Source organism: Bos taurus, chromosome 18, assembly GCF_002263795.3.
Source record: "Bos taurus isolate L1 Dominette 01449 registration number 42190680 breed Hereford chromosome 18, ARS-UCD2.0, whole genome shotgun sequence".
Lineage (NCBI taxonomy): Eukaryota > Metazoa > Chordata > Mammalia > Artiodactyla > Bovidae > Bos > Bos taurus.
Window position 1 is genome coordinate 58,735,753 of NC_037345.1, and position 27,556 is coordinate 58,763,308.

A 27,556-nucleotide genomic window follows, 5' to 3' on the forward strand; every position below is an offset into this window, starting at 1 on the left:
TCACATCCCTTAAGTCCTCCATCTCAGACACCCAGGTACTGACCCTGAGTTTGTTGAACTCAGCACTATGCTGAGTTTGCTGTTTTGTAGGGTGTCAGTAGGGAATAGCCCATTTCTACCCAGGGAGAGTTTTGTGTTTGTAATATAGAGACTAGAACTGCCCAAGTTCCCAGATCCGTAAATTGCTTCAGCCTCACTAGCAGGATCTGAGCACAACATGCTGTGAAAAACAGCTTTTTATTGAGAATAAACGCTTTTAGTCTTAAGAGGAAGTATCTTGGCTTCCGACATAACTTGAAGCTTTTACCTAGCAGTGTTACAGACGGTAACAATGCTGTCAAGGTAACAGGCCCCGGCCCCCTCCGCGGCCCGCCCCTCCCACGAACTCTGCGCACAGCCAGCCGGTGCTCGCCCCGCCCCCGGTCGGAAGCCGCGGCTCTAATACCAAAAGCCCTTTCACACAGAGCCGGAAGTTGGAGAGCGCGGAGCCGAGATTCCCGAGCGGCGCCTAAGCTTCCTTCTAGAGTAAGTTTGCAGAGCTCGCCACCTCTCCAATCCCCACCTCCGCCCCCCTCACTCGTCCTCATGGTGTGGGAATTGCCAACGACCTGAAAACCCTGGCACCCGGTGCTCGGCCCCGAATAGACGCTGCCGCTGCCGTTGCGGCCCAGTTATATTTTCGTTTGGGTTTTAAAGTGTTTTTGAGGCGGTTTCGGCCCTCTGTCCGCGTAGACACCGCCTCTGGCGACATTTTCCTGCTTAAAATCCTTTCTTACCTCTGGCCTCGTCAAGTAAAGCCCTCTCTCGCGAGTTGGAGTCGCGCCCCGCCGCGTCGCCTTCTCGACCGCTGGAGGCAGAGCCCATCGCCCCCGCTCCCGGAGAGGCCGCACCCTCTCCCTGGTCCCGGGATTCCGGAGAGCCCGCCCCGCTCCTGAGCCCCCTCCCTCCCAGCACCTCTGTCCTCGCGTCTCCTCAGGCCGGTCCTTCTGCCCCGCAGGCCACCCCCCCACCCCCACCCCCGCTCCCCGCCTACCCCCCCCCGCCTCCCCTCCCCCCTCTCCCCGCATCCCCGTCTCCCCGCCCCCCCCCCCCCCCCCGCTCCCCGGCTTTCCTGTCAGCCCGTCCCCTCACCCCGCATAGGATAGGTGACCTGGCCAGCCATGCGACAGCCAGTGCTGTTCCATGCCCAGTTCAGCTCGGTCGGAAAAGGTGATCTTCGGTCCGGGGGCGTCTCGTTCTGTCGCCCACTCAGTACATAACTGGAGGCGGGAGGATCAGGAGAAGTAGAGTCAGAAGGACTGAGAGAAATAACTGCAACTGAGGAGAAAAGCATCAGGGAGAACCAATGGGAACACTGAGAATGGCTGAGGGACTTGCAAAGGGATAGTCAAGTCAAAGAGATTAAGCCTTGAAAATAGCCAAGTGAGTAAAATAGAGAAGTATTAATAAATTAAAAAGCCAGATCTCCAGGAATTGGAAAACAGCGTAGGGAGAACTGCCCTGTATCAGTGATGGGAACGGGGAGGCGAAGGGCAATGAAGGACGTCAGAGGTGGAGAGTCCCTAACTGGGTTTGGCCGGGTTTGAGTCCAGGCCTCTTGGGTTAGAGTCCCGAGTTGTGTTTTCACCCGGTTGGAGACCCTCCACGGGTTCAAGTCTCAATCTGAGGTGGCCGGTTTCATAGCGCTGGCAGAGAAAGAGGTAAGGAGCAGAGGAAGAAAGGGGCTGGAAGGAAGCATAGCCACATGGCCTGCCAGAGAGTGGGGAGGAAGGGAGAGTAACAGCGAGAGAAGAGGAGTAATCTGGAGCGCAGAGAGGGAGCCGAAATGGGGGAAGAAAGAGGCAGACATAGGTATGGATTTTTGAAAGGCTCAGGAAGGTTTGGAAAGAGAGCATTTCGAGGGGGAACGAATTGCAGCAGCCTGGAACAGGACACGTGTGAGGGAGGAAATAGGACAGGAACAGCAGGAGAGCAGAAGGGGAGAAAAAGAGACACTGAGACTCCGATGAAATAGGGAGATAGGTGAACAGAGGGGTAAGCTCCATCCAGGTGTGGCCAGTTGTTTGGATACAGATGATTTTTTTAGTTATACAGAGGAGGCTGAGAATTTAAAAACTCCTGTCTATAAGGCTTGTGTCTTTTTTTATTTTTATTTTTCTTTTTTTTTCTTTTTTTTTGTATTCTTGCCTGGAAAGTTCCATGGACAGAAGAGCTTGGCAGGCTACAGTCCATAGGGCCACAAAGAGCTGGATACAGCACATGTGACTTAATTTTATTTTATTTTGTGTGTGTGTGTGTTATTTAATTTTAAAGTAGAGACCGAAACAACCAGAAAGACATCTTTTGTTTGTCCCATGTGATGTATTTGTTTATTTAAAGCTACATTTGGTCATCACATGGCAACAATCATGCTGAACTGAATGTTGTTTTTTCCCTTTAGATAGAGCCTGAATTCTCATCACTCTTACTTCCTTACCTGCTTGACCACTCTTACCATACTCTGTCTTACCTGCTCTGTCTTAAAACGTCTAAGAAACTGGAGATTTATGAGTGGGAGTGAAGTTGCAGAATTGAGGTGTAGTCAGACTACACCCCAGACTTCCCTGGTGGCTCAGACGGTAAAGCGTCTGTCTACAGCGCGGGAGACCTGGGTTCGATCCCTGGGTTGGGAAGATCCCCTGGAGAAGGAAATGGCAATCCACTCCAGTACTATTGCCTGGAAAATCCTGGTCACAAAGAGTTGACTGAGTGACTTCACTTTCATTTTAGACTATACCCAGAGTTTCTCACAGTTCCTCAAACAGGCCAGCAGTCACCATGTTCTTCTCTGGCTATATTAGTTACTCATCAAACACAGAGTCCCACTGAATTCTTTGTTATCTAAAGACTAAATGGTAGGGATTTTCCTGGTAGTCCAGTGGCTAAGACTCCATGCTCCCAATGCAGGGGGCCTGGGAGGGAACTAGATCCCATACGCCACAATCCCTGGTCAGGGAACTAGATCCCATACACCACAACTAAGGCCCAATGCTGCCAAATAAACAAGTATTAAAAAAAAAAGACTAAATTGTGTGGGACTTCCCTGGTGGTCCAGTGGTTAAGAATCCGCCTTGCAATGCAAGGGATGCAGGTCTGATCCCTGGTTGGAGACTAAGATCCCACATGCCCTGGAGCTACTGAACCCACATGCTCTGGAACATGCCGGCCACAACTAGAGAGCCCAGGTACTGCAACAAAAGATCCTGGATGACACAACGAAGATCCTGCATGCTGCAGCTAAGACCCAACACAGTCAAATAAATAAATAATTTTTTTTTTAAAGAGAAGTGCTAGGGACTTCCCTGGTGGTCCATTGGTAAAGAATACGCCTGCCAATGCAGGGGACACAGATTCAATCCCTGGTCCAGGAAGATTCCGCATGCTTTGGGACAACTAAGCCCAGCCGCCACAATTACTGAGCCTGCACACTCTAAAACCCATGCTACACAATGAGAGAAGGCAACCACAACAGCAACACTACACACAGCAACTAACGAGTAGCCCCTCTCGAGAACTAGAGAAAGCCCCAGTGCAGCAACAAAGACCCAACACAGCCAAAAATAAGAATTTTTAAGAAGACTAAATTGGGAAGTTCACTTCCAACAACTTGTATAATAACAAAAATGGAAAGAAAGGGAGAGAGGAATAAAATGGTTACTTAGACAAACACCTAAAACAAACAGAAAATACGCTGTTACAACAGTCCTCATTTCTGTAATTGGTTAGGAAGCCATAACTGACATCTCTGAACCACTTCCACCGCTCATCTCATATTTCCCATGTCTTCAGCCAGAACTTCAGATAGTCAGGGTTCTTTACGTGGTAGAATGATCAAAGCTTTCGTTGCCGATTCAAGGTCTGTGCTGCATTTTTTTCCCCTTCGGTTGCTATGTTAACCTTTACTACCAGGCAAGGAAGTGCCCCAGAGACTCTCCTGGGCTCCAGAAATGCTCTCCTTCTCTCATTGTGTAGCAGCATCCCAATCTCCCCTAGGGAATCAGGATCAATCACACCAGCGAGCCAAGCAATCACTTTTTTTCTTCGCTTCTTGATTCAGTGATATATAGACCCCCAAATGACTAGGCGGCAGATTCTTCTAATTCAATGGAACTGTTAGGTAGGTAGAATAGGGAAAAGGAGTCCAAAATGGCAGTGGCTAAAAGACAAGGAAGGTCAAAGGAAGATCCGAGGACCAGAGTGAAAACTTCAGGCAGAACAAACAGCACTCCTGGCTAAGCCCAATTTGCATAAGGCAGGCCCAGGTGGGGGGAAAAACATATAAAAGGAGGAGCCAAAGCGCTTTCTCTCGGACTCTCTTTCCCGAGTGCATACGCGCACTCTCTCTCTCTCTCTCTCTCTCTCTCTCTCCCTCCCTCCCTCCGCCCCCGCCCCCACGCACTCCTCCACTCTCTTTTCTTCCAGTCTTGGATTCTCCTGCTATGTTATAAATAAAAACGGAGCTGCAACACTGTTTTGCCCAAGAGCTGCAGCAAGGTTTGTCCAAGACCCGAGAGCCGTGACGCGCCGAAGGCTTTAATGTCCATCGCTCCAAATCTTTGTTGTGACGAGACAAAGAATCGAGGAACACACACTCCGAGTCACGATAGATGTCACGCGAGTGTATGTTCCTCGGTTCTCTGTCTCGTCACAACAAAGACCTGGAGCAACGGACACCAAAGCCCTCGGCGCATCACAGCTCTCGGGTCTTGGACAAACCATGCTACAGCTCTTAGGCAAATCAGTGTCACAGCTCTACTTTATTTAGAAGATATCAGGAGAGTGTGAGAGAGAAAGAGAGAGAGAGAAGAGCGCACGCACGCAGGAGAGAGAGTCCCGTCTTTTTTTATTACTTGTGGCAGACGATGACTTTCATTTGCAAACCCTGTTGAGCCTGGGGCAGTGGCTTGATTCACTGAGTTGTGAGTGACCCCCTTCCCTTGTCCTATCATAAGATAGAGGTCAGGGAAGAAGAGACCTGGGGCAAGAAATGACTGACTTTGTCACTCTGTGGTAGCTTTTTTTTTTTTTTTTTTTAATTTTTTTGGCTGTGCTGTATTCGGTTCTGTGCCGTGGGCTCAGGAATTGTGGCTCCCAGGTTCTAAAGCACAGGCTCAGTAGTTGTGCACAGGCTTAGTTGCTTGTACTTGTGGGATCTTCCTGAACCAGGGATAGAACCCATGTCCCCTGTATTGTCAGGCAGATTCTTATCCACTGTATCACTATTGGGTAGCATTTTTAAAGGAACACTTATTTTTTTTTAATGGATTCACATTTTCTCCTTTCTTTTTGTGGCTTGGAATAGGTCTTAATTCATTAAGTTTCTGTAATCATTTTTAACTTCAGAAATAAGCTTTTTTAGTTTCCAATATTGACTCATTGGAAAAGACTCTGATGCTGGGAGGGATTGGGGTCAAGAGGAGAAGGGGACGACAGAGGATGAGATGGCTGGATGGCATCACTGACTCGACGGACGTGAGTCTGGGTGAACTCCGGGAGTTGGTGATGGACAGGGAGGCCTGGCGTGCTGGGATTCATGGGGTCGCAAAGAGTTGGACACGACTGAGCATCTGATCTGATCTGATCTGATTCTACTCTTATCATCCTTTTCTAAATATGATTATTCTCAATGTTTTTTTAAACTTTGACACCAGATTTTTAGATTAAAAATAATTCACAATTTTTTTTTTCAAATTTTTTTCAGATTCATTCCTTGCCTGAGTGCTTTCTTCCCTTCATGTCGTACATTTGAAATTTTCTTCGGTAAGTAGTGAATCATCTTAGACTATTTTGTGCCATACTTAGCAAAAATGTCACCTCGTTTATCAGTTCTAACGAGGTAGATGAACCTAGAGCCTATAATACAGAGTGAAGTCAGAAAGAGAAAGATAAACACTGTATATTAATGCATATATATGGAATTTAGAAAGATGGTACCAACAATCCTACATGCAGGGCAACAAAGGGAGACACAAATGTAAAGAACAGACTTTTGGACTGAGTGGGAGAAGGCAAGGGTGGGATGATTTGAGACAATAGCATTGAAACATATATATTACCATATGTAAAACAGAATGATCAGTGCAAGTTCGATGCACAAAGCAGGGCACCCAAAGCCAGTGCTCTGGAACAACCCAGAGAGATTGGGTGAGTAGGGAGGTGGAACGGGGTTCAGGATGGGGGTATACATGTCCAATTCATGTTGATGTATGGCAAAAACCATCACAATGTTATAAAGTAATTATCCTCCAATTAAAATAATTAAAAATGAGGAAACTGAAATTTTACAAGTTAATAAGCAAAGATCACCTCCCTTCCCTTTCTCTGAATTCAAAGAGAAATACATCTTGGAGGGTTTTATGTATGGGACATCGTGTAATAAAATAGACATATTTTCAACTGTGGTTTTACCAAAGACATGAATTGTGTGTATGTGTTTATGTGTGCACACACAAATGGATATTTCTGGTCTCAGCTCTTTACCAGAGAATAATGGAGGTATGACATTAGATCTTGTGAAATTAAAGGCATTTCTTTGAGATATGGGAAAATAAAAGAACATTTAACACAATAAAACCAACAAAATAAAATGCTTCATTCTTTCCTTTCAAAAAAAGAAAAAAAAAAGAACACCTAGTTCAACTAGTTAGTCTAATGGTATGTTTTCTCCATTTTCTATGATCAGTGAAAAATGATCTGTGAGGTGATATGAAGATGTTTCCCTCAGGTCCCTTTTTGACTTTTCTGTGCAAATGAGGAAGGATGGGCTGGATTGACCTGGAACCTTCCAACAGAGCCTCTCTATTCATGATAAAAATGATTGCTAGATCCTATTTCTAAGCTGACCTCTTACAATGTTTTTTGTACCAGTGGATATATATTTGCAATTCTGTATTTTTAAAATATTTTACTGCAGTCTTCTAATAAAGAATTACCTGCTTCGTATCAGTTTGACCCAATCTTGAAAGAAAAGTTTCTTTTGCTCAGATATGTGACAGATGTTCCTGGTGTTAAATGGGATGGGCATTAAGGACAAATTTGGCCCCCTTGCACTTCAGCCTCCCATTTCATTATTCAGTTATACCTGGTTCTCTTCACTCAGCTCAGACCTTCTCATAAACGGCTTCTCTCTTGGCCCGAGGGAGCCTACTTGTAACATGGAGATGAGAGACTAGACCGGAAACTCTGAGCGTGAGCAACACTGACCCCTGAAATGATTAGCCAAATTGGCTGTGTGTCTGTGTGTGGCAGTTCTGGGTTGGAGGGAGTGTCTGGTGGTAATTAGAATTTTAAATAGATCCCAGTCCTCCTTCAATGAAAAACGAAAAGGAAAACTGTAGAATAGAGGCAGGATCACAGGCTAAGAATCAGATGACTTCTATGAATAAGGCTAAATCTGAAGGGAGATTTTTTTTTTTACGCCCTGACGTCAGACCTCCACTGGCTTTCATGTGTTCTTGGGACAAAAGCTTGACTCCTTGCTGTGGCTCCACAGCCCTCTGTCAAGCTCAGGGCCCTGTCAGTGTCTCCAGCCTCATCCTGGGAGCTGACCCTTTGCTCGTGGTTCAGCCTGTCCTGGTCTCATTTACCTTTTCTCTGTTTCTAAATACCAAAACTATTTCTGTCTGACTTTGTAGTTCCTTTTCTCACCTTCAGGTCACCCTGGCTCAGGCCCTTTGTTACCCTTCAAGTCTAGGCTCAGAGAGGTCTCGCCATCCCCTCCTAACAGTCTCTCTCATGTTACCCAGGTTTATTGCCTCTGTATCAGTTGCCATCAGCAGAAATTAATGCCCTTCTTCGTGGATTATTTTGAGTCCTTCCTGGTTCCCCTCTTTTTATGGCTCATAGTTTTCCTCTTCTTCCCAACGTGGCTGCAGTACCTGATACCGGAAATGTCTTTAGATGACAGGACTATGGGTTGGGCTGAATAATCCTCAGGAAGACCAAGAGAACAGGGCAGGTGATGAAGATGTTTCCCATGTTCTGGACATTTCAGCTGTAATTGATCTTTACCCCATGTGACTACTTAATTACTCAAAAGAAGAGCCAAGAAATATAGGAAATCCTGAAAAGCCCTACAGAACTGGTGCCCTCAAGCAGTGGACTAAGATGTCCCCATGTTTCGTCTGCTGTGTTTCATCTTCTGCAGCCCCCAGTCTAAGCTCTGTCCATCCAGGACGAGTCACCATCATGGACAGCAGCTTTGCTTTCTAGGAGTTCATGTGCTCAGTGTCAACGATTGTTGATTTCAGTGCGCTGAGGATAAGCAGAAATGCAAAACCTAACAGGGCAGGAAGAAGACGCTGCCCGCCCCCCTGCAAGGGCTAGAATATCTTCCAAGTAGGTGTGGGTGGGGAAAACAGGAGATAGTGAGACCTGGAGACCCTTGCTTTGAGACTTCCTCATCTCAAAGGCCTTTGTACGTGGACTCCATAGTGTCCCCAGGTGGTGGCAGACTTTCCTAGGGGGGCCAGTGTCTTGGTTTCCATACTGCACGTGCAGTGTCCTTTGGGTGGTAGCTCGTGGACACTCCTCTTGTGATCCCCTTTGCCAAGAAACCCTGGTGCGCTTTAGTCTTGCTTAGTCCAGTCATGCAGGGAGGAGAGGTAGACAAATGGGGAAAGCCGAGGGAGCCTGGTGGGGTCTGCAGGAGGCTTGTGGCAGTACTTGGGGGCATCAAGATGAGCCCAGTGAATGGAGCATGCGCCCATCCCAAGTGTAGTTGCAGGGACAAGGGGTGTGTGGATCTGTTGGAAAAGAATGTCTCAGTTCAGGCTGGAGAACCTGGGAGCGGGTTTGTTGGAGAGCCCGCATGGAATGGTTTGAGGTTCCAATGCCTTAGCTCGTGTTCCCGGGACAGCAGTGCTGAGGCTGACACTTGCCTGCACAGGTTTGATTTGACAACTCGTGACCACACGTGAGCAGCAATGAAGGACGTGGAATTCAGCCAGGAGAAGTCTTTTCCATTGTTAGAACTGTGGCCTGGGCTGAGCCCACAGGCACCTGTGGGTGCAGGAGGATGGGAGCCTTGGGCTTGAGGGGCTGGTTCTAGCAGGTGCCCCCAGCATCCACTCCACGCCCTGGCTTTTGTTGGCTCTTTTAGCAGGCAGGCACCATAGAGTAACAGGGAAAATTTCAGGTCATTTTTTGCATCAACTTTGTTATCATTGTGTACTTGGGGTTGCTGGTGAAGAAAGGTTCATGTGCATTTGGGAAGATACCAAGAGAATCTGGAGTGTTTCCTTGGAAGATGCTGAGGTCTCAGTGGGCCATGTGTATCATTGGAATTATCCCTCTTTTTCATAGTCTTTGGAGATTTTGATGTTTGACCTGGATCACTCACTGTAAATGAAAATATGGTGTCTTGTGTCTGTGGATACTTGGGTGTCCTCTTTTGTGTTTTGCCTCATGCGTGAGTCATCAGGGCTTGGAATGCTTTGTGTTTGTATAAGAGGGTTCGAGGCTCATTATGGGCTCTGTGTACACCATGAAAGTTTGTAAGTTTGTTTGAGGCCCACTGGGAAATTAGGAGTACTAAGGTTAAGATTGCAGAATGCTTGTTATAAGGTGGTCCTGCTCGATAGGGATCTCTGGGCCCAACCTGAGAAGAATCATAAAGTCCTATGACATAGGGGAAGATGGCTCCGAAAAATCAGAGGGCAGCCTGGAGGCTCGTCCTCTAGAAGATGGAGCTGCAACTCTCTTGCTGCCAGGCCAGTGCTGGGTTCTCTGTTATCCACTCCTGTCCCTCCCGAAATAAGCACACACACAGGCATGGTACAGAAAACACGGAATCTTAACTGCACTGTTGATGGTAATGTAAATGGTGCTGCTTTGTTGGAAAATAAAATGGAAGTTCCTTAACAAATTAATATAAAACAGCTCTACAGTCTGTCAAACCCATTTCTGACAGATATCCAAAGGAAAAGCGATCAGTTTTTCAGAGATATGTCTGGAGTCCCGTGAGTGTGACTGGATTTGCAGTAGCCAAGGCATAGACACAGCCCAGATGTCTCTTGACAAAAGAATAGGTAACAAAAGTGTGGTATAGAAATATTTATTATATACTGTATACTCATGAACTATTTTTTCTCTATATATAAATATAAAAATCAAGAATCCTGCATTTATGCCAAAATGAATGAACCTAGAGAACATTATGCCAAGTTAAATAAGCTTGACAAAAGAGGACAGACACTATGTGGAAACTAGACTTGTCAAACTCATAGAGCCATCGAGTAATAAGGCTGTTACCAGGAGCTGGGTGGAGGGGGAAATGGGGCACTGGTAGTCAAGGAGTAGAGATTTTCAGTTGTAAAATAAGTAAGTTCTGGGGATCTGAGGTACTGCATGCTGCCGGTAGTGTTTCTATATCCTTGAAATTCACCCAGAGAGAAATAATACAGTATATTCATAGGTGGAAGTGTAACTTACTCGACTATAATAGTTATTCAGTGTATGAATCTATCACATAATCACTTTGTACACAGTACGTTTATACCATTTTTGTTAGGTACACCTTAGTAAGGCTGGGAAAGAAAAAGAGAGTTGGGGGGTGCTCTTCTCCTCTGAATGGTGCTCAGCCCAGGCTTCACGTTTCATTCATGAAGCATTTGCATACCCATGTTTTGTACCCTCTGACCAGAGATTTCCCCTTCAGATAACTTGTGTTGGTCCACAGCTCGAGAATGTTTAAGATGCCCCAGCTGATTCCAATCTGGATCCGTCACTGAGCATCAGGACTCTGACTCTGAGTCCTCCCGGTCCTGTGGGCTGAGATCTGGGCTGAGAAGGGCGTGCTCTGTTCTGACTGGGGATCGATCAGGGCCTGCTCTGTGACCTGAAGGAGATTGCCTGGTCAGCTGAGGTGCCCCCTGCTGCTGTGGACATGAGGCCTCATCAGGAGGGGAGTGTGATCCGACGGAAAGTGTGGGAAAGTCGATGTTGGTCTCTCTGCGGGAGTTGACTGTCCTGAGTCCCTCCTGAGACAGTGGCAACAGGGGCCTGTGTGTTCCTCATGGTGAGGGCTTCCTTGTGTGTGTGGTTGGGGCTCAGGAAGGGGATGTGTTGACTCTAAGCATTAAACAGCATGTTTTCAACTTTCATGATAGACCTATGAAGACTTATGTTGCCTGAGGAAGCTCTGAAGTTAAAGAAGAGGAAGGAAAAGGAGTGAGGCATGGCTCTTTCTCAGGTAAGGTCATATTTAGTCTGTCCTTCCTGAAATGCCCTTCTCTGGACTCGCTAATGGTGTCTGACTGTGGAGTGTCCTGTCTGACTCCTGTACACGCACACTCATCTGGGGCCTTCCCTCAGGGCCTGTTGTCTCCACTTAGATTCCGTCTCCCCATGACCTGGTGGCCTGGCCCTTGTGAGGAGGCTCCCCTGGGCACCATCCTGGGCAGGGCTTCTCACCCATGGGTTGGAGACAGGGTCTTAGTGCTGTTGGGAGGATTGCTTAGGGCCCATCTGGATGTGCTGTCTGCTCTATCAACCAGGGTAAGGAAACTGCACGTCGAAGTCAGGTATTAATATGCACAATAGCCAGTAAAATCTGGGAATCAGATCAATTAGGGGCAGTTTGTTCTGACTTTTTTAAGGCAGTTCAAACTAAAATGTGGGTCAATCTCTTTAAATCCTTATGCTAATAGAATGGAAAGTTCAGAAATAGACATTAGTGAAACAGTGTTTTTTAGTTCATCATCAGATTTAAACTATGAAATGAATCTAAGTCTTTGGCAGGTGGAAATTTTCATCACCTCCGTTCTTCAGAGGTTGTCCTTTCACTCTGTGGATTGAATCCTTTGACACAGAGATGTTTTAACCTTTAATGCAAGCAAGATTCCACCTTCATTCTTTTGCTGGTGGATATCTATTTTCTCAGCATCATGGTTATTGAGACTGTCCTTGCCCTTTTGTGTATCTTGACATCCTTGTGAATATACCTTACATATACACAAAGAATTATTTCTGAGTACTGTGTTCTGTTCAGTTGGTTTATTTGTCTGTTTTTATACCAGTACCACATCACCTTGATTACCTTGTAATAGGTGTTGAAATAGACCTCCATCTTCCTTCTTCAAGAGTTTTGCTGTTTGCTCTTTCAATAGTTCTGTGACTTTCACCATGTTTTATTCTGCTTCTACAAAGATTGCTATTGCAGTTTTGATAATGAGTTAATTGATTGATTGATCCTTTGTGTGGTTATTAAAGAGTCTTTTTTGATATAGCATGTTTCTTTTGTAATCTTTATGATTTTTACTGATGCAACTTTGTCATGTGGGAAAGAAGATAAATTTACTTCTTTTTCAATTTGGGGACCTTTGATTTCTTTTTCTCATCTAATTGCTCCAAGGGTTTCAGTGCTTTGTTGAACTGTAGTGCAGAGTGTGCATCCTTGCCTTCTTCTTGACCTCAGAGGAAAAGTTTTCATTCTTTCCCCATTGCTGTGCTCTTTTCATAATGGCATTTATTATGTTGATGTTGGTATAATTTCTTGTTTGTAGTTTGTTGAGTGTTCCATCTTGAAATGTTGTCAAATTTTTGTCGAATGGTTTTTTCTGCATCGAGATGATCCTGTTTTTTTTTCCATTAATCTGTTAAGGTAGTGTTTCATATTAATTGATTTTTGTATGTTGACTTCTCCTTGCCTTATATGAATAAAATCCACTTGGTCATGGTGTCAGATCTTTTTATTTATTTTAATTGAAGGATAATTGCTTTACAGAAGTTGTTGTTTTCTGCCAAATACCAACATGAATCAGCCATAGGTATACCTATGTCCCCTCCCTCCCATCTTCCTCCCTATCCCACCCCTGTAGGTTGTTAGGGAGCCCCTCTTTGAGTTCTCTGAGTCATTCAGCAAATTCGCATTGGCTCTCTGCTTTACATATGGTAATGTAAGTTTCCGTGTTACTCTCTCCATACATCTCACCCTCTCCTTCCTCCCCTCCCCCTCCATCTGTTTTCTGTGTCTGTTTCTCCAGATCTTTTTAATGTGTTGAAGTGGGTTTGCAAGTATTTTAATTTTGCATCAGTATTCATCAGGAGTATTGGTTTCTAGTTTTCCTTTCTTGTGTCTTTGGGAAATCATCAAACTATTAGAATCATGATTGCTCCATACAATTAGCAGGATTAGTGGTAATTCTTTTGTAAATGTTGGTAGAATTTGGTCCTGTATTTTTCTTAGAGGTTTCTGACTACTTTTCAAATCTCTCTAGTTATAATGGGCTTCCCTGGTGACTCAAATCATAAAGAATCTGCCTGCAGTGAGGGAGACCCAGGTTTTATCCCTGGGTCGGAAGATTCCCTGGAGAAAGGAATGGCTGTCTAGTCCAGTATTCTTGTCTGGAGAAATTCCATGGACAGAGGAGCCTTGTGGGCTACAGTCCATGAGGTCACAAAGAGTCAGACACGACTGAGTGGCTAACACTTTCAGTTTTAACACTTCTCAATTTTTTAATTTCTTAATAAGTAAAAGAGTTTGTATGTTTCTGAGAATTTGCCAGTATTTCCTATATTCTGTCATTTATAGGCATTATTGGTCATAGTCCTTCCTTATCTTTAGAAACTTTCTTTGACCTCAGTTGTAATCACTCCTGTTGCCTATCTGTTTTTAGTTATTTGAATCTATTTTTCTCTTTTCCTTAGTCTAGGTGGGGGTTTTCCTATACAGTTTTTTCAAAACATCAACTCTTGGTTTGTTGATTTTTATATTTTTCTGCTTTCTATTTTAGCTCTGGTTTAATCTTTCATATTTACCTGTTTCCTTCTGCTAAACTTGAGTTTAGTTTGTTTTCCGTTTTCTGCTTCCTAGAAGTCTAAAAGTAGAGTTCGGATTTAAGATCTTTCCTCTTTTTTACTGTAAGCATTTAACAGTTCAGACTTTCCTTTTAGTACAGTCTTCTCTCTGTGTTACAAATTTTGTAATGTTGTCTTTTTGTTTTCATCCATGTATTTAAAAATTTCCATGTGATTGTTTTTCTTAGACCCATTTGTGGTGTAAGAGTGAGTTGTTTAATGTCCACATTTGGGGAATTTTCTTTTTTTCTTGTGTTTATTTCATTGTTATTAGGGAAGATACTTTTATGGTATCAGTCTCTTAAAGTTGTTAATTTTGGCCTAACGTGTGGTGTCTCGTAGAGAATGTTTTATGTGTCCTTGAGATGCATGTGTTTTATGCTTTTGTTGGGCCGTGTGATCTGTACATGCCTGTTCAACCTGGACGTTGAAATCTCGTACTATTCCTGTGCCACTATTTCTGTCTTCCTTTCCCTTAATGTTTGCTTCATTTTTCTGAGATATCTAATGTTAGATGCATATATATTTTTACTTGTTACAGCTTTTCAGTAAATTGACCATTTTATCATTATACAATTTATCTCATTGCACTTTTTTTTTTCCTTCAGTTTATTTTGTCTGATATAACAGTCTCCCCTGCTCTCTTTAGGATGGACTGTCTTTTCCATCCTTTCACTTTTCACCGTTCCATGTCCTTAGGTTTGTGAGTACTACTTGTTTCAACTCTGACAAACTCTGTGTCTCTTGCCCTGTGTTTTTCCTGTTACTTGTTCTAGTGGCCCCTGCCCATGCGCATCGTATTGTGGTGAAAGACAGGCACCCTGGACAGCTCCTTTCATGCCACTGTAATTTCAGAAGGAATGTATTGAATGCTTCCTTCCCATCATGATGCTTCTTGAGATAGTCTTGCTTAATAACTATTTTTTCCCATATTCTTTTTGCCATGATTTTTAATTCTCCAAGAAGTGTTTTACTTTACTATTGTGATAATTTTTTTTTGTCATAATCTAATGACTCTTCTAATTTCAAATCACTGTTTTATTGATGGAAAAAAAAGCAAAGAAAGTCTTTGGCTTCTGTTAATGTCTTGCTATGTAAATTTAAATGGATAAAATTGTATTTGTAGTTTTGTATATGGTAATTTTATTATGAATTGAATTCAGTTATTTTTTTTTGTTTGTTTTTACCAGTTTTCTTTTGGTAGCCTAGTATAGAAGCCTGTTAACAAACTCAGCTGAGTACAAAAAATACATTTTTATTGTCTGAAAGATGCTGAAATACATGTGAATAAAAAATACATGTGGATTATATAAAATTGTCTAATAAATCTGTCAAAAGATGAATCCTCTCATTTCAGTTAATTTTTTATAGATATGTATGCATGCATGTGCAAGTCTGTGGTTTAGATAGAAGACATCATGATTTAAAAACTACATATCACCTTTTTTTTCAGTTGAAATTATGTTATCAGTATAATCTGTGGCCTTGAAATTTTCTAAACAATCCTGTTAGTGTTTTAAGTAGTAAATGACTAACAGTTGTGTTTCTGTATCCACATCTATAATGACCTTTCATGCCATTCCACATTGTTCACCTTGGACTTTTTTTTTTTTTTTTTCATATTAATACAATATTTATTTGTTTTCCTTCTGTGAAACCGTGAGCCCACCACTTTTCCCAGGCTGCCTGGGGAGTTACAGGAAAGGGAACATACAGGGCAGACACAGAAGAAAGAACTATGGGAGGTGGAAACAGCTCCTTCACATCGTGAAGAAGATGAGCTAGACCACCATCAGGCAAAAGAGCCCCATGGCCTTTGAGAGGGCCAAGCCCATGGTGTAGAAGAGCTACTGTTTCAGAGAAGGGTTCCTGACACAACAGCGGTGAAGCTCCTGAACACAGTCCCACTTCCAGCCCCGGAGCCAGCCACCCCTGCTGTGGCAGCTCCAGCTCCAGGGAACTTGTCTGCTGTGTCAGAGTCCCTTGAAATGGCACTAGTTTGGAAGATGTGGCTAGGAATAAGTGAGGTGGTCTGGGGACCTGGGGCTACCAAGCTGCTCTGGCTCTCATCAGTCAGTGTCTCTGGTCCTTCACCACCACTGCGGACAGTGATCACTCAACAGGGGGGAGGTTCTCCCGATCAGGGAGAGGGTAGAGACTAATTTGGCACAGGTGTCCATTTTCAGGGGATGAAGGCCCAAGGCCCAAGAGCTGCTCCCCATGCAGACAAGACAGAGGGGCAGGGAGGAGGCTCACCTTGGACTTCTTTGAAGTTTTCTTTAGGAGCCTTCTGTCAAAGGATTTTGAATGTTCTCTGTATTACTTAACTGTTAGATGCTTAAGTTTCAGTTGCTGAGCCCAAGCTTCTGAGTTCAGGTGCTTGGTGTAACATTTACCTTCTTGATCTGAGCTGAGTTTTTCAGAGTGTCTGTGACACAGTTTTTCTTCTGTAAGGTGGAAACAGATCGTTCTTTAATGAGCTATTGCATTGATGACAGATTCTTGCCTATAAAGTATTTATTTAATGTTTAGAGTAATATTACAGTAATTTAGAGCAACAGGAAGCCTTCAGACACTTTTGGTCCTTGCTGCTGTTATCAACATCATAACTGAAAATTTTGACCTTTCCATTAGGAGTGCCATGGACTTTGTCATCTCTGAAGACACCACTCATGCTGTACCTCATCTAGATAATGAATTGCACTCACTGGGTAGAACATAAAATCTGACACTTCTGTATAGCCAATACACTGTTGAGTTGTATTTATATATATTTCATGGATTTTGAACAATGATGAAAATTCCATATTAAATTGGAGGATTTCATAAGGTCTTAGGAAAAAGCATAAGAAATTAAAATTAGAGATCCATAATTTCTCCAGATACCCCTGCATGGATCTGTTAGAACACATACTTGAACCAAGTCAATCCTTACCCCTTACTACCCTTTCTCTTTTGCATGAAAATGAGAACTTTTCATGGCCCTTTTGGTGACATGTGGTTTCATTTCAGGAACGACTGACCTGTGAGGATGTGGCCATCGAATTCACTCAGGAGGAGTGGGAATTCCTGGACCCTACTCAGAGGGCCTTGTACAGGGAAGTGATGCTGGAGACCTACAGGAACCTGCTATCTGTGGGTGAGGATGACTTCCTTCCAGAGCTGCCCTTGGGTATCTGCATTTTCCCTGTGTGCCCCCTTGGGAGGCCCTGATGTCTTTCATCTGAGAGTTCTGGTGACTCGGGCATGATACAGCTTCACAAGGTTAAACTGACCCTCTTCAGATGCTGTGTCTGTTTCATGTCACTGACTAAGGATCAAGCCTGCACCCCGTGCATTGGAAATGCAGAGTCTTAACCACTGGATCACCAGGGGAGTCCCAGAATTTCTGTTTCGGATCTGAATAGTATTTCCACATTGGAGCACGAGAAAAAGCTCTGGACAGTGGGGAATGATGTAAAAATAGCTAAAAATACAATGTATAAAGAAAAACGAGTATCTCAAAAGGGCTGTTTTTTTCTGTTTAGGAGTGGGACAAGTTGGTGGATTGGGTCCTCTGTGGTCGTTACTTAGGAAAATGTAAGGAGAGTGGATAGAGAGATCGTCTTTTTGATCCTAGATCCTACAAGGGGAGCATATGTGAATCTCGCAGGCTCTTAGCTTGCCATCTGTAGGTCGAGCACATGGTCCCATATCCAGATCCTGTAATGTCTGACCTTCATGTTGTATTATTTTTACTCTTGTGCTGCTCTACCCCGTCTGGGAATGTGAACTGTTCCTGATGTTACATTCTCCTTACTTTGTATCCTTTTACCTCTTAAATTTCTTTGAAATATATTCCTGAGGGTCTGAAATTTTATCTGGTTTCCTTGCTGTGATAATCCACCTATGTTTAATTGGCAGCCTCTGGTGAGTCTCTGTGGAGTGGATTTACTAGGTAACAGAAAACTGTGATGGAGACACTATTCCTAATGTTATTTTCTTGCTCTGCACAAAGTCACCACTTGAAGCTATCCAGTAGAGTGGTCAGTATGTTCTAGGATTATGAGAGAGAAAGTATCACGAGAGCCTGATACATCTTTCCAGGTTATTTTATGGCTTTGGAGACTCTGTCAAGGTCACCGTGACAGTGTTGTTCATGTGTATCAAAGACCATATATTTTAGCCTCTGTCAATGCTATGGTAATTTATCCCAGGACAACTTTGTCCAGGTTCACATTCTCATATCTATGAGGCTATTGGCTGCACTGTTGTTCTGTGCATTGTAGGCATTTTTTATTTTATCCTTGAGTTCAAATTTCTGTGTTACTCTTAGTGTTTCTGTTTTGTATTTGCAATGCGTTGGATGGTTGATTGGGGAATGGTCCCTATGGTGGAACTGATGATCAGACCCTCTTAAAATTCTTTATATATTCTTTATACTCATTTATTATCAGATGTATGATTTCCACATATTTTCTCTTTTACTATTGATTGTCTTTTCAAACTCACTGCATTTTAATGCACAGTAGTTTATAATTTATTATCTGGTTTTAATTTGTGGCCTGTGCTTTTGGTGTTATATCTGGTAAATCATTTGTGGGTCCAATTTCCAGAAACAGTTCCTACACATTTACTTCTAGGAGTTTTATACATTTGGGACTTAGGTTTAGGTCTTTGAACCATTTTGAGTTCATTTTTGTCTATAGTGTAAGATAATGTTCCAAGTAAATTCTTTTGCTGGTGGGTATTCAGTTTTGTCAACATGTCTTGTTTCATAGACTGCTTCCCCCACTTAGCAGTTTTTACACCCTTGTGAAACAGCATTTGAACATCTCCGCAAGACGTGTTTGTGTTTTTGTTTTAACCATTCTTTTTAGGTATGATGCTGCTGCTGCTGCTAAGTCGCATCAGTAGGGTATGACTCTGTGCGGCCCTACAGACGGCAGCCCACCAGGCTCCTCTGTCCCTGGGATTCTCCAGGCAAAAACACTGGCGTGGGTTTCCATTTCCTTCTCCAATGCATGCATGCATGCATGCCAAGTCGCTTCAGCTGTATCCAACTCTGTGTGACCCCATAGATGGCAGCCCACCAGGCTCCTCTGTCCCTGGGATTCTCCAGGCAAGAATACTGGAGTGGGTTGCCATTTCCTTCTCCACTTTTTAGGTATAGTTAATTTACAATGTCGTGTTTCAGGTATACAGCAGTTTACAAGATACTTAATATAGTTCCCTGAGCTATATCGTAGGTTCTTGTTGTTTATCTATTTTGTATAAATATTAGTTTGTATATATTCAGACTCCTAATTTATCTCTCCCTTTCCAGCCCCTACAGCCATCCTGCACTATCCCCTTTGGTAACCATAAGTTTGTATTTTATGCTGGTGAGTTTATTTTGTGAATAAGTTCATTTGTATCATTTATTTCAGTTCAACATATAATATCCTATGATATTTGTCTTTCTCTGTCTGATTTCACTTAGAATAATCCCTAAGTCTGTCTATATTGCTGGAAAAGGCATTACTTCATTGTATTTTATGCTGTGGAAGTGGCAACCCACTCCAGTGTTGTTGCCTGAAGAATTTCATGGACAGGGGAGTCTGGCAGGCTGCAGGCCATGGGGCCTTAAAGAGTTGGACACGGCTGAGCTACTTTCACTTCACAATATTCCCTTGTATATATGTACCACATATTCTTTATCCCTTTGTCTGTCAGTGAACATTTAGGTTGCTGCTATGTTTTGCCTGGTATAAATAGTGCTGCTAAAAACATTGGGGTGCATGAATCATTTTGAATTGGTTATTATCCTTTCTGGATATATGCCCAGGATTGGAAATGCTGGTTCATGTGATAGCTGTATTTTTAGTTCTTTATGGAACCTCCATGCTATTCTCCAAAGTGGCAATACCAATTTATGTTCCTTCCAACAGTGTAGGAGGGTTCTCTTTTCTCCATACCCTCTCAAGCATTTATTGTTTGTAGACTGTTTGATGGTGGTCATTCTGACCAGTGTGAGGTGATACATTTTTGTGGTTTTGATTTGCATTTCTCTCATAATTAGAGATGTTGAACATCTTTTTAGGTGATGTTGGCCATCTATTTGTGTCCTTTGGAGAAATATCTGTTTTGATCTTCTGCTCAGTTTTTGACTGGGTTGTATGTTTGTTTTGATATTAAGCTGTATGAGCTGTTTGTATATTTTGGAAATAAATCCCTTATAGGTAGCATTATTTGCATATATAGTCTCCTAGTCCAAAACTTGTATTTTTGTTCTTTTTTTGGTTTCCTTTACTTTGCAAAAAGGTTTTAAATTTAATTAGGTCTCATTTGTTTGATTTTGCTTTTATTACCATGACTGTAAGAGATAGATCCAAAAAAATTTTGCTGACATTTATGTCAGTGTTTTGCATTTGTTTTCCACTATGAATTTTATAGTATCTGGTCTTGCATTTATATGGTTAATACATTTTGAGTTTATTTTTGTATGTGGTGTTAGAGAATGTTGTAATTTCATTCTTTTTCATCTAACTATCCATTTATCCCAGCATCACTTATTAAAGCGACTTCTTCATTCTATATTCTTTCCTCCTTTGTTATAGAATAATTGACTATAAGTAAATTGGTTTATTTCTGGGTTTTCTATCCTGTCCTACCGATCTGTGTTTCTGTTTTGTGCCATTATCATACCACTTCCCTGGTGGCTCAGAGGGTAAAGCATCTGCCTACAGTGCAGGAGACCCAGGTTCAGTCCCTGGGTCAGGAAGATCTCCTGGAAAAGGAAATGGCAACCCACTTCAGTATTTTTGCCTGAAAAATCCCATGGACAGAGGAACCTGATAGGCTACAGTCCATGGGGTCACAAAGAATCAAATATGACTGAGCGACTTCACTTTCACTTTGTTGACTGTAAGTTTGTAGTGTAGTCTGAACTCAAGGAACATGATTCCTCCAGCTCTGTTATTCCTTCTCAAGATCATTTTAGTTATCAGAGTCTTTTGTATTTGGTACAAATGAAGTTTTTCTTTGTTTTATGAAATATGTCATTGTTAATTTCATAAGGGTTGCATTGAATATGTAGATTGCCTTGGATAGTATGGTCATTTTGACAATGTTACTTCTTTCAATCCAAGAACATGGTATATGTTTCCATCTGTTTGTGTCATCTTTGGTATCAGTCATCAGCATCTTATAGTTTTATGAGTACAGTTCTTTTGACATTTTACGTAGGTTTATTCCTTAGAATTTTATTATTTTCTATGAGATGGTGAATGGGATTGTTGCATTAATTTTACTTTCTGATATATCATTATTAGTGTATAGAAATGCAGCAGTATTCTATATATTTTGTATCCAGAAAGTTGACTCTGTTCATTGATGAGGTCTAGTAGTCATCTGGTGGCATCTTCAGGATTTTCTGTGTGTAGCATCATAGTGACAGTTTAGCTTCTTTTTTTTTTTTTACTTGAATTCCTTTTATTTCTTGTTCTTTTCTGATTGTTGTGGTTAGGACTTCCAAAAATGTGTTCAGTAAAAGTGGCAATAGTGAACATTCTTGTCTTATTCATGTTGTTAAGGGGAATGCTTTCAGTGTTTCCCTGTTGAGTATGATGTTAGCTGTGTGTTTGACATATACAGTCTTAATTATGTTGAGGTGGGGTCCATCTGTGCTGACTTTCTGAAGGGTTTTTATCATAAATGGCACTTGAATTTTGTCAGAACCTTTTCTGCATCTAATGATCATCATATGGTTTTTAGTCTTCAACTGTTGTGATGTGTCATACTGATTAACTTGTGGATATTGAGAAATCTTGTATCCCTGCAGTAAACCCCACTTGATTATGGTATGATCCTTTTATGTGTTAGTAACTGAATCTGCTCTTTTGAACTCAGAGAAGGTCTAGGAGAATAAAGCTTTTTTCTACAAAAAGGAGTTGGATGCCTCAGAAAGGCTTTTGTAACTGGGAAGGTCCTGCAGAGTCAGTTTCAATCCCTCCTTTTCTTTGATACTCCTCGATCTTGAGATGAACCTGTGTGGAAGAAGAAACGAAATAAATGTCCAGTAGAGAGGTTAATCATACTTGGCAGAGGAACCCAGATTTAGATAGGCTTTTCCTGGATTTTCCTTCTGATTTCTGCTGATAAGATTCTTACACAATATCCTGGAATATTGTGTATGTTTTTCTTGAATATAAGCATTCCATTGTAACTTATAAAATTCACAGTTGGATACATTCCATTGTAAATAGTATAACAGGTATTATCCTCCTTTCTCCATATATCACAGTCACTTTTAAAATCTCTCTTGTTTCTGTCCCATACCCATAGTATAATGCCCATAAACTTGCTGAACCAGTTCTTTTCTTTTAAGGTCAGTATAGTAGTTTGTGCTCTCAGTTATTTTCCCAAAGACATGCAGTCACAAGCTGATATCTGACATAAACCTGTGTACCCTATGCTCCACACAGGCCCTTTCTTAGTCCTGACCATTCCTCACATAGTACCTTGATACAGATGGAAACATTGTTCTTACCTATCACATCCCTCCACCTTCTACATACACTTACAGTAAAGATAATATCTGGTCATTTATTGAACAAGTTTCTCAGGACATGACCTAAATCACTCTGTACATCCATGATGGCTCACAAACCATTTCGAGATGGGATGGTTAAATAATAGTTAAACAGAGTACTTCTGACTTGTATCTTCCTTGATATTTTCTTTCTAAGTTCCTTGTATGTTTTTTTTTTTTAAATATTTTCTAGTCTATTCATTCGGTGGGTGGTCATGTTTACAAATAAGTTTTCTCAGTCTGTAGGTTCAGATTCATATCCTGGTTCTCTTACCACTTAGTGCGCCAATTGGGTGTGTCTCCTGCTCTGATTAGAGAAAAACATGTTATTTTACTTCAAGCCTTTTAAAGCAAATTAGTGCCGTCAGTTGTATTAGAGTAATACATGTTTTATAGTAAATACTCAAAATTTACTTAAAGCTAATATCTATATTCTGTCATGTTCTTTATGATATGACTTTATCTACATTATATCTTTTTAAAATTTTATTAATTTTTTAATTGAAGGATAATTGCTTTATAGAATTTTGTTTTCTGTCAAACCTCAACTACATTATATCTTGTATGCTTTTCACTTGCAACATTTTTCAGCAATATTGTGTCTGACCCTAGTCAATAAATACACAAAGCACTCACTTTATTATATTTTGGTGCCATTAAACCAGGTAATTAAGAATAGTGCATGGCTAGAGATAAGCCTTCCTGGGTGTCTCAGTGGTAAAGAATTCCCTGCTAATGCAGAAGATGCAGGTTTGATCCCTGAGTCAGGAAGATCCCATGGAGAAGGAAATGACAACCCACTCCATTATTCTTACCTGGGAAATCCCACGGACAGGAGTCTGGTGGGCTACAGTCCACGGGGTCGCAAAGAGTCAAACACGACTGATCGACTGAACAACATAGGTGGGGATTGCTTTGGTTATTGGCTGTTAGAAAACTGGTGAATATTTTACGTCTTAATTTATGTGTCATTTAGCAGTATTCTGCAATACAGCTGACACATACTACTTGGTAACATTGTAAAATGCCTTTTCTTTTTGCGTACGTAGTTCTGTAGCAGATATAGAAAATTGTGTTGTTTGCAAAAAATTGTTTTAGTCTTATTCTTCATTTTCTCATTTGTTTTCAATTGTAAACAACCAATTATGAATAGTTAATTATTAATTGGGTAAGCTTGGTTTTGGATTATTTACTGTTATAATATATAATACATTGTTTAGAATTTATTTATGTACAGTAAGTATGCAGAATACAATGATAGTATAATACTTTTCTTTTCAATTTGAAACAACTGTTGATTGATACGTTCCTAGGGGTCCTGGTAGAAAAATACCCTGTTTTTGAGAGTTGGCCTAAGATTGTCCAATGTGAGTGTGTTTGGTATATGGTTTTTAAAACTAGGCTACCTTAACAGTGAATTTATGTTATCATGCTTTCTTAAGTTAAGTATTCTATTACTTTAGTGTTTGTAGAAACTTAAGGTCATCATTGTGGTGTTTCATAACTTGGTGTAAGTATTACTTTTGGTGTAATATATATTCAACATGAAAGATTTATTTGAATTATTGTGAGCAGGATATCTGTGGTTCTTTTTATCTTGTAGATATCTCTCCTACACATGTGATCAAGCATTTACAACCCAAAGCGACCAGTGATAAACGAGAAACATTCCAAACATTGATGCTGGGAAGACCTGAAAGCTGTGAAATCGAATGCTTTCATCTTTGGGAAAGTCAGGAAAATACGTGTGACTTTGAGTGTCAGGGGAGAGATGACAAAAGAAATTACAAAGGAACACCTGTTGGCCTTAATGGAAATGTGCCTGATGGAAGAGATTTGCATGATAGAAAGAATGCAGGGATCGAGCCCTTTGGAAACAGGCTTGGATTTAACTTTCAGGATAAACTGCAGATATTTCAAACTGGCGGGATAATTTCTGAATATTATGAAGTTGAGAGGTCTGTCAACAACAGTTTCTCATTTTCACCACTTCAAAGAACCACTGTTTCTAATATATATGGGAATGATTTCATGAATCCTTCAGTAGTAACACAAGACCTCAAAGCACAGAGGGAAAAACCTTACAAATGTAATGAGTGTGGGAAAGCCTATCTTAAGGGCTCATACCTCATTAAACATCAGGCCATCCATATAAGAGAGAAATCACATAAATGTGAAGTATGTGACAAATTGTTTGATCAAAGTTCACAGCTTGCACGTCATTTGAAAATTCATTCTGAAGTGAAATGTTACAAATGTAATGAGTGTGGCAAAACCTTTAATGATAGCTCCACCCTTGCTAGACATCAGATAACCCACTCAGGAGCAAACTTACATAAATGTGATATATGTGGTAAAATCTTTGGTCAGAATTCATTCCTTGTAAGTCATCAGAATATCCTTGCAAGAAAGAGAAGTTACCAATGTAATGAGTGTGGCAAAACCTTTACTGACAGCTCAAATCTCAAGAGACATCAGAAAATTCATACAGGAAAGAAATTATTTAAATGTGATATATGTGACAAAGTCTTCAGCCGAAATGCACACCTTGCTGGTCATCAGAGGGTTCATACTGGAGAGAAACCTTACAAATGTGATGAGTGTGGCAAGCACTTTAGTCAACCTTCACAGTTCATAAGTCATAAGAGATTTCATACTGGAGAGAAACCTTACAAATGTGATGAGTGTGGCAAGGCCTTTCGTGTAAAGTCAATCCTTTTAAGTCATCAGACAGTTCATACTGGTGAGAAACCTTACAAATGTGATGAGTGTGGAAAAGTCTTCGGTCAAAAACCACATCTTCGACTTCACTGGAGAATTCATACTGGAGAGAGACCTTTCAGATGTGATGAGTGTGGCAAGTTCTTCAGTCGAAATTCACACCTTACAAGTCATCGGAGAATACATATAGAGAAACCTTTCAAATGTTTCGAGTGTGGAAAATCCTTTATTCAGGTCTCAGCACTCACTAAACATCAGAAAATCCATACATGAGAGAAACTCATGTGAATGTGGTATATGTTAGAAGTCTACAAAATTCAAAGTTCAAAATTTACACCCTACTCTTGGTCAGAGAATTCACACTACTGAGAAATCATACAAATATCATGAGTCTGGCAACATCTTAGGCTTCATGAGAAAATTCATACTGGATAGAAGCCAGATATATATGTATTTATTAGTCAGGTCTTTAGAACATGAATTCATTCTAGAAAGATTCCTCACCAGTTCCACAAATGTGGGGGGGGGGGGGGGGGAGGAGCGAAAAACAAAACCCTATCCTCACTGCTCACATCTCACCAGTAGTATCAGAGTATTTATCCTGGAGAAAACACACAGCAATGTAATGTGTGTGGCGAGGATCTTACCCAAAAGTCACAAGATAGGAACATAGTGGAGCCATACTTCCCAGATTCAGTGATTGTGGCAAACCCTTTACCTTTTTCACTATATTTAGTCTCTGATGACTTTAGTTCAGGTACTCAGCAATTGCAGTAAGTTTTTTTCGTGTAAAAGAAACCCGAATTCTAACTCAGCAAAGATAATTCTTTGGGACAGTAGCCCACCATCTTTTTGGTCTCCTGGCTTTCTGAATAAAGTCACTATTCCTTGCCCAACAAGTAGCCTCTCAGTTAATGGCCTGTTGTGTGGTGAGCTCTAAGATCTTCACTTTGGTAATACATTGATCAAATGCATTTGCTACATGCATTTCAAAATGGTCTCAGGGAAGGAATCAGTGAGATGAAGGGGCTGACTTCATTAGATACAATTCATTCATATCCGTGTTTCCTGGAAAAACACATAGCCTGAATTACGAAATTCAATAGTGTGTGTGATTTAGCAACAGGGAGAGCAGAAAATAATGTAAAACTAGGACATGACTCATCATGGTCAGTAGGATCAGGAAGCCCTTCCGTACATAGTCCAGCCTGTTATAAAACATAATGTTCTACCAACTGACCTTGAACAGATTAGGCAAGATGTTAAAAGGACTGGGCTTTTCGTAGGAGAGGGACAGTTACCAGGGACTTGCCAGGAGCCAGTGAGGCATTCCACTCGTGACAAAGGTCATGAGGAAGGAGGCTCGGCATATGCAAAGGCAGGATCGAGCCTCAGGAGTCCGCCTGGATATTCTCGAGCATCTACCCCCCAAAAAAACCAGAGTCTGCCTACTTTATTGCTTTGTGCTCTCACCTCTGACTTTACTGGGGGCTGTCCCCTACCACCATCTCGCTCTCTCTGTCAGAGAGTTAACTTACAGCTCCAATTAATAAAGTTCCTGGGCAATTAGGAGTGCTTAAATCCAAACCCCTCAGATGGCTCTCTAACTCGCCTGACAAGTTTACCCGGACTCCTGCAGCTATGCATACGATTGTTTACAGTCTCCCAGCCTCGAGAGGCATGGGAAGCTTAAGATATTCAAATAGCTTAGAGCCTCTCAGAGAGTTAGAAACTGTCAGAATAAACTAGTAAAGGATTTCATTGATGAGTCAATGTTTGTTGCCAAGTTTTCACATCCCCTAAATTGTATCCTTGAATATGTATTAATTAATAGTTGGTATATAGAAAAAATAAGTAGTGGCCTTGGTGTTAGTAACTTTAGACCCTTAAGGTAATAAATTCTTTCCTTTGTTGTAAACCCATTACACATCCGCCCTATAGGAATGCAATTTTATCTTTGGAAGATGGCACCAAACCTTAAAATAATTACTCTTAGAGAAAATAAGTCTTTGTTGATAAGTCCTTGTCAAGAGTCATAAAATGTTAGTAGGCCTTCTGGCCAGAAGATGATGTAAATCACCTAAACCATTTGTATACGATAAATTTGCAGGAAAGAAACCCTGGTTTTTGATAAGAATCAAAGACTGCTGACTTTGCATCCCCTATTATCCTCTATGTGTAACTTAGGGTATAAAAGCCCCTGTTAAAAATAAAGCTATGGGCCTTGCTCACCAACGCTTGGTCTCCCCGTGTCATTCTTCCCTTTAACTTCCAGCTGAGTCTCCATCTGGAGCGTGGAACCCACCACGCTTACTAATTATGCCTGGGCTTCTAAGACCCACTCGAGAAGGTGTCTAGGGTGAGGCACCTTCCGCTATTCGAGAGGGCGCCTGCGGCCTACGTAAGTGGTGCAAACTTCTTGTCTTGAAGTTTTATTGGTCTCCCGCG

The 27,556-nt window shown here is 41.6% G+C and overlaps 1 protein-coding gene and 1 pseudogene across 2 annotated transcripts; one reads left to right on the forward strand and one right to left on the reverse strand.

The window, feature by feature from the left end:
* The first annotated feature begins 475 nt into the window (after positions 1-475).
* On the forward strand, positions 476-27,343 carry LOC100848991 (zinc finger protein 160). Of its 2 annotated transcripts, XM_003587311.6 has the most exons (5): positions 476-525; positions 5,741-5,799; positions 11,148-11,230; positions 16,849-16,975; positions 23,991-27,343. In XM_003587311.6, exons 3-5 carry the CDS (start codon positions 11,216-11,218, stop codon positions 25,379-25,381), a joined length of 1,533 nt encoding a protein of 510 aa, XP_003587359.2. In that variant the 5' UTR covers positions 476-525; positions 5,741-5,799; positions 11,148-11,215; the 3' UTR covers positions 25,382-27,343. The 2 variants fall into 2 exon arrangements, with proteins under 2 accessions (XP_003587359.2, XP_015313804.1); XM_015458318.3 differs by lacking the exons at positions 476-525; positions 5,741-5,799; positions 11,148-11,230 and adding an exon at positions 19,142-19,199 and having other exon boundaries at positions 16,903-16,975.
* LOC132342726 (ATP synthase F(0) complex subunit C2, mitochondrial-like) lies at positions 15,477-16,115 on the reverse strand (annotated as a pseudogene).
* Positions 27,344-27,556: the final 213 nt, after the last annotated feature.

Bases quoted from the DNA above. Each gene is read 5' to 3' on its own strand.
- LOC100848991 (XM_003587311.6), top strand. The intron at 16,976-23,990 runs GTGAGGATGACT...TTTATCTTGTAG, and splicing joins CAGGAACCTGCTATCTGTGG to ATATCTCTCCTACACATGTG.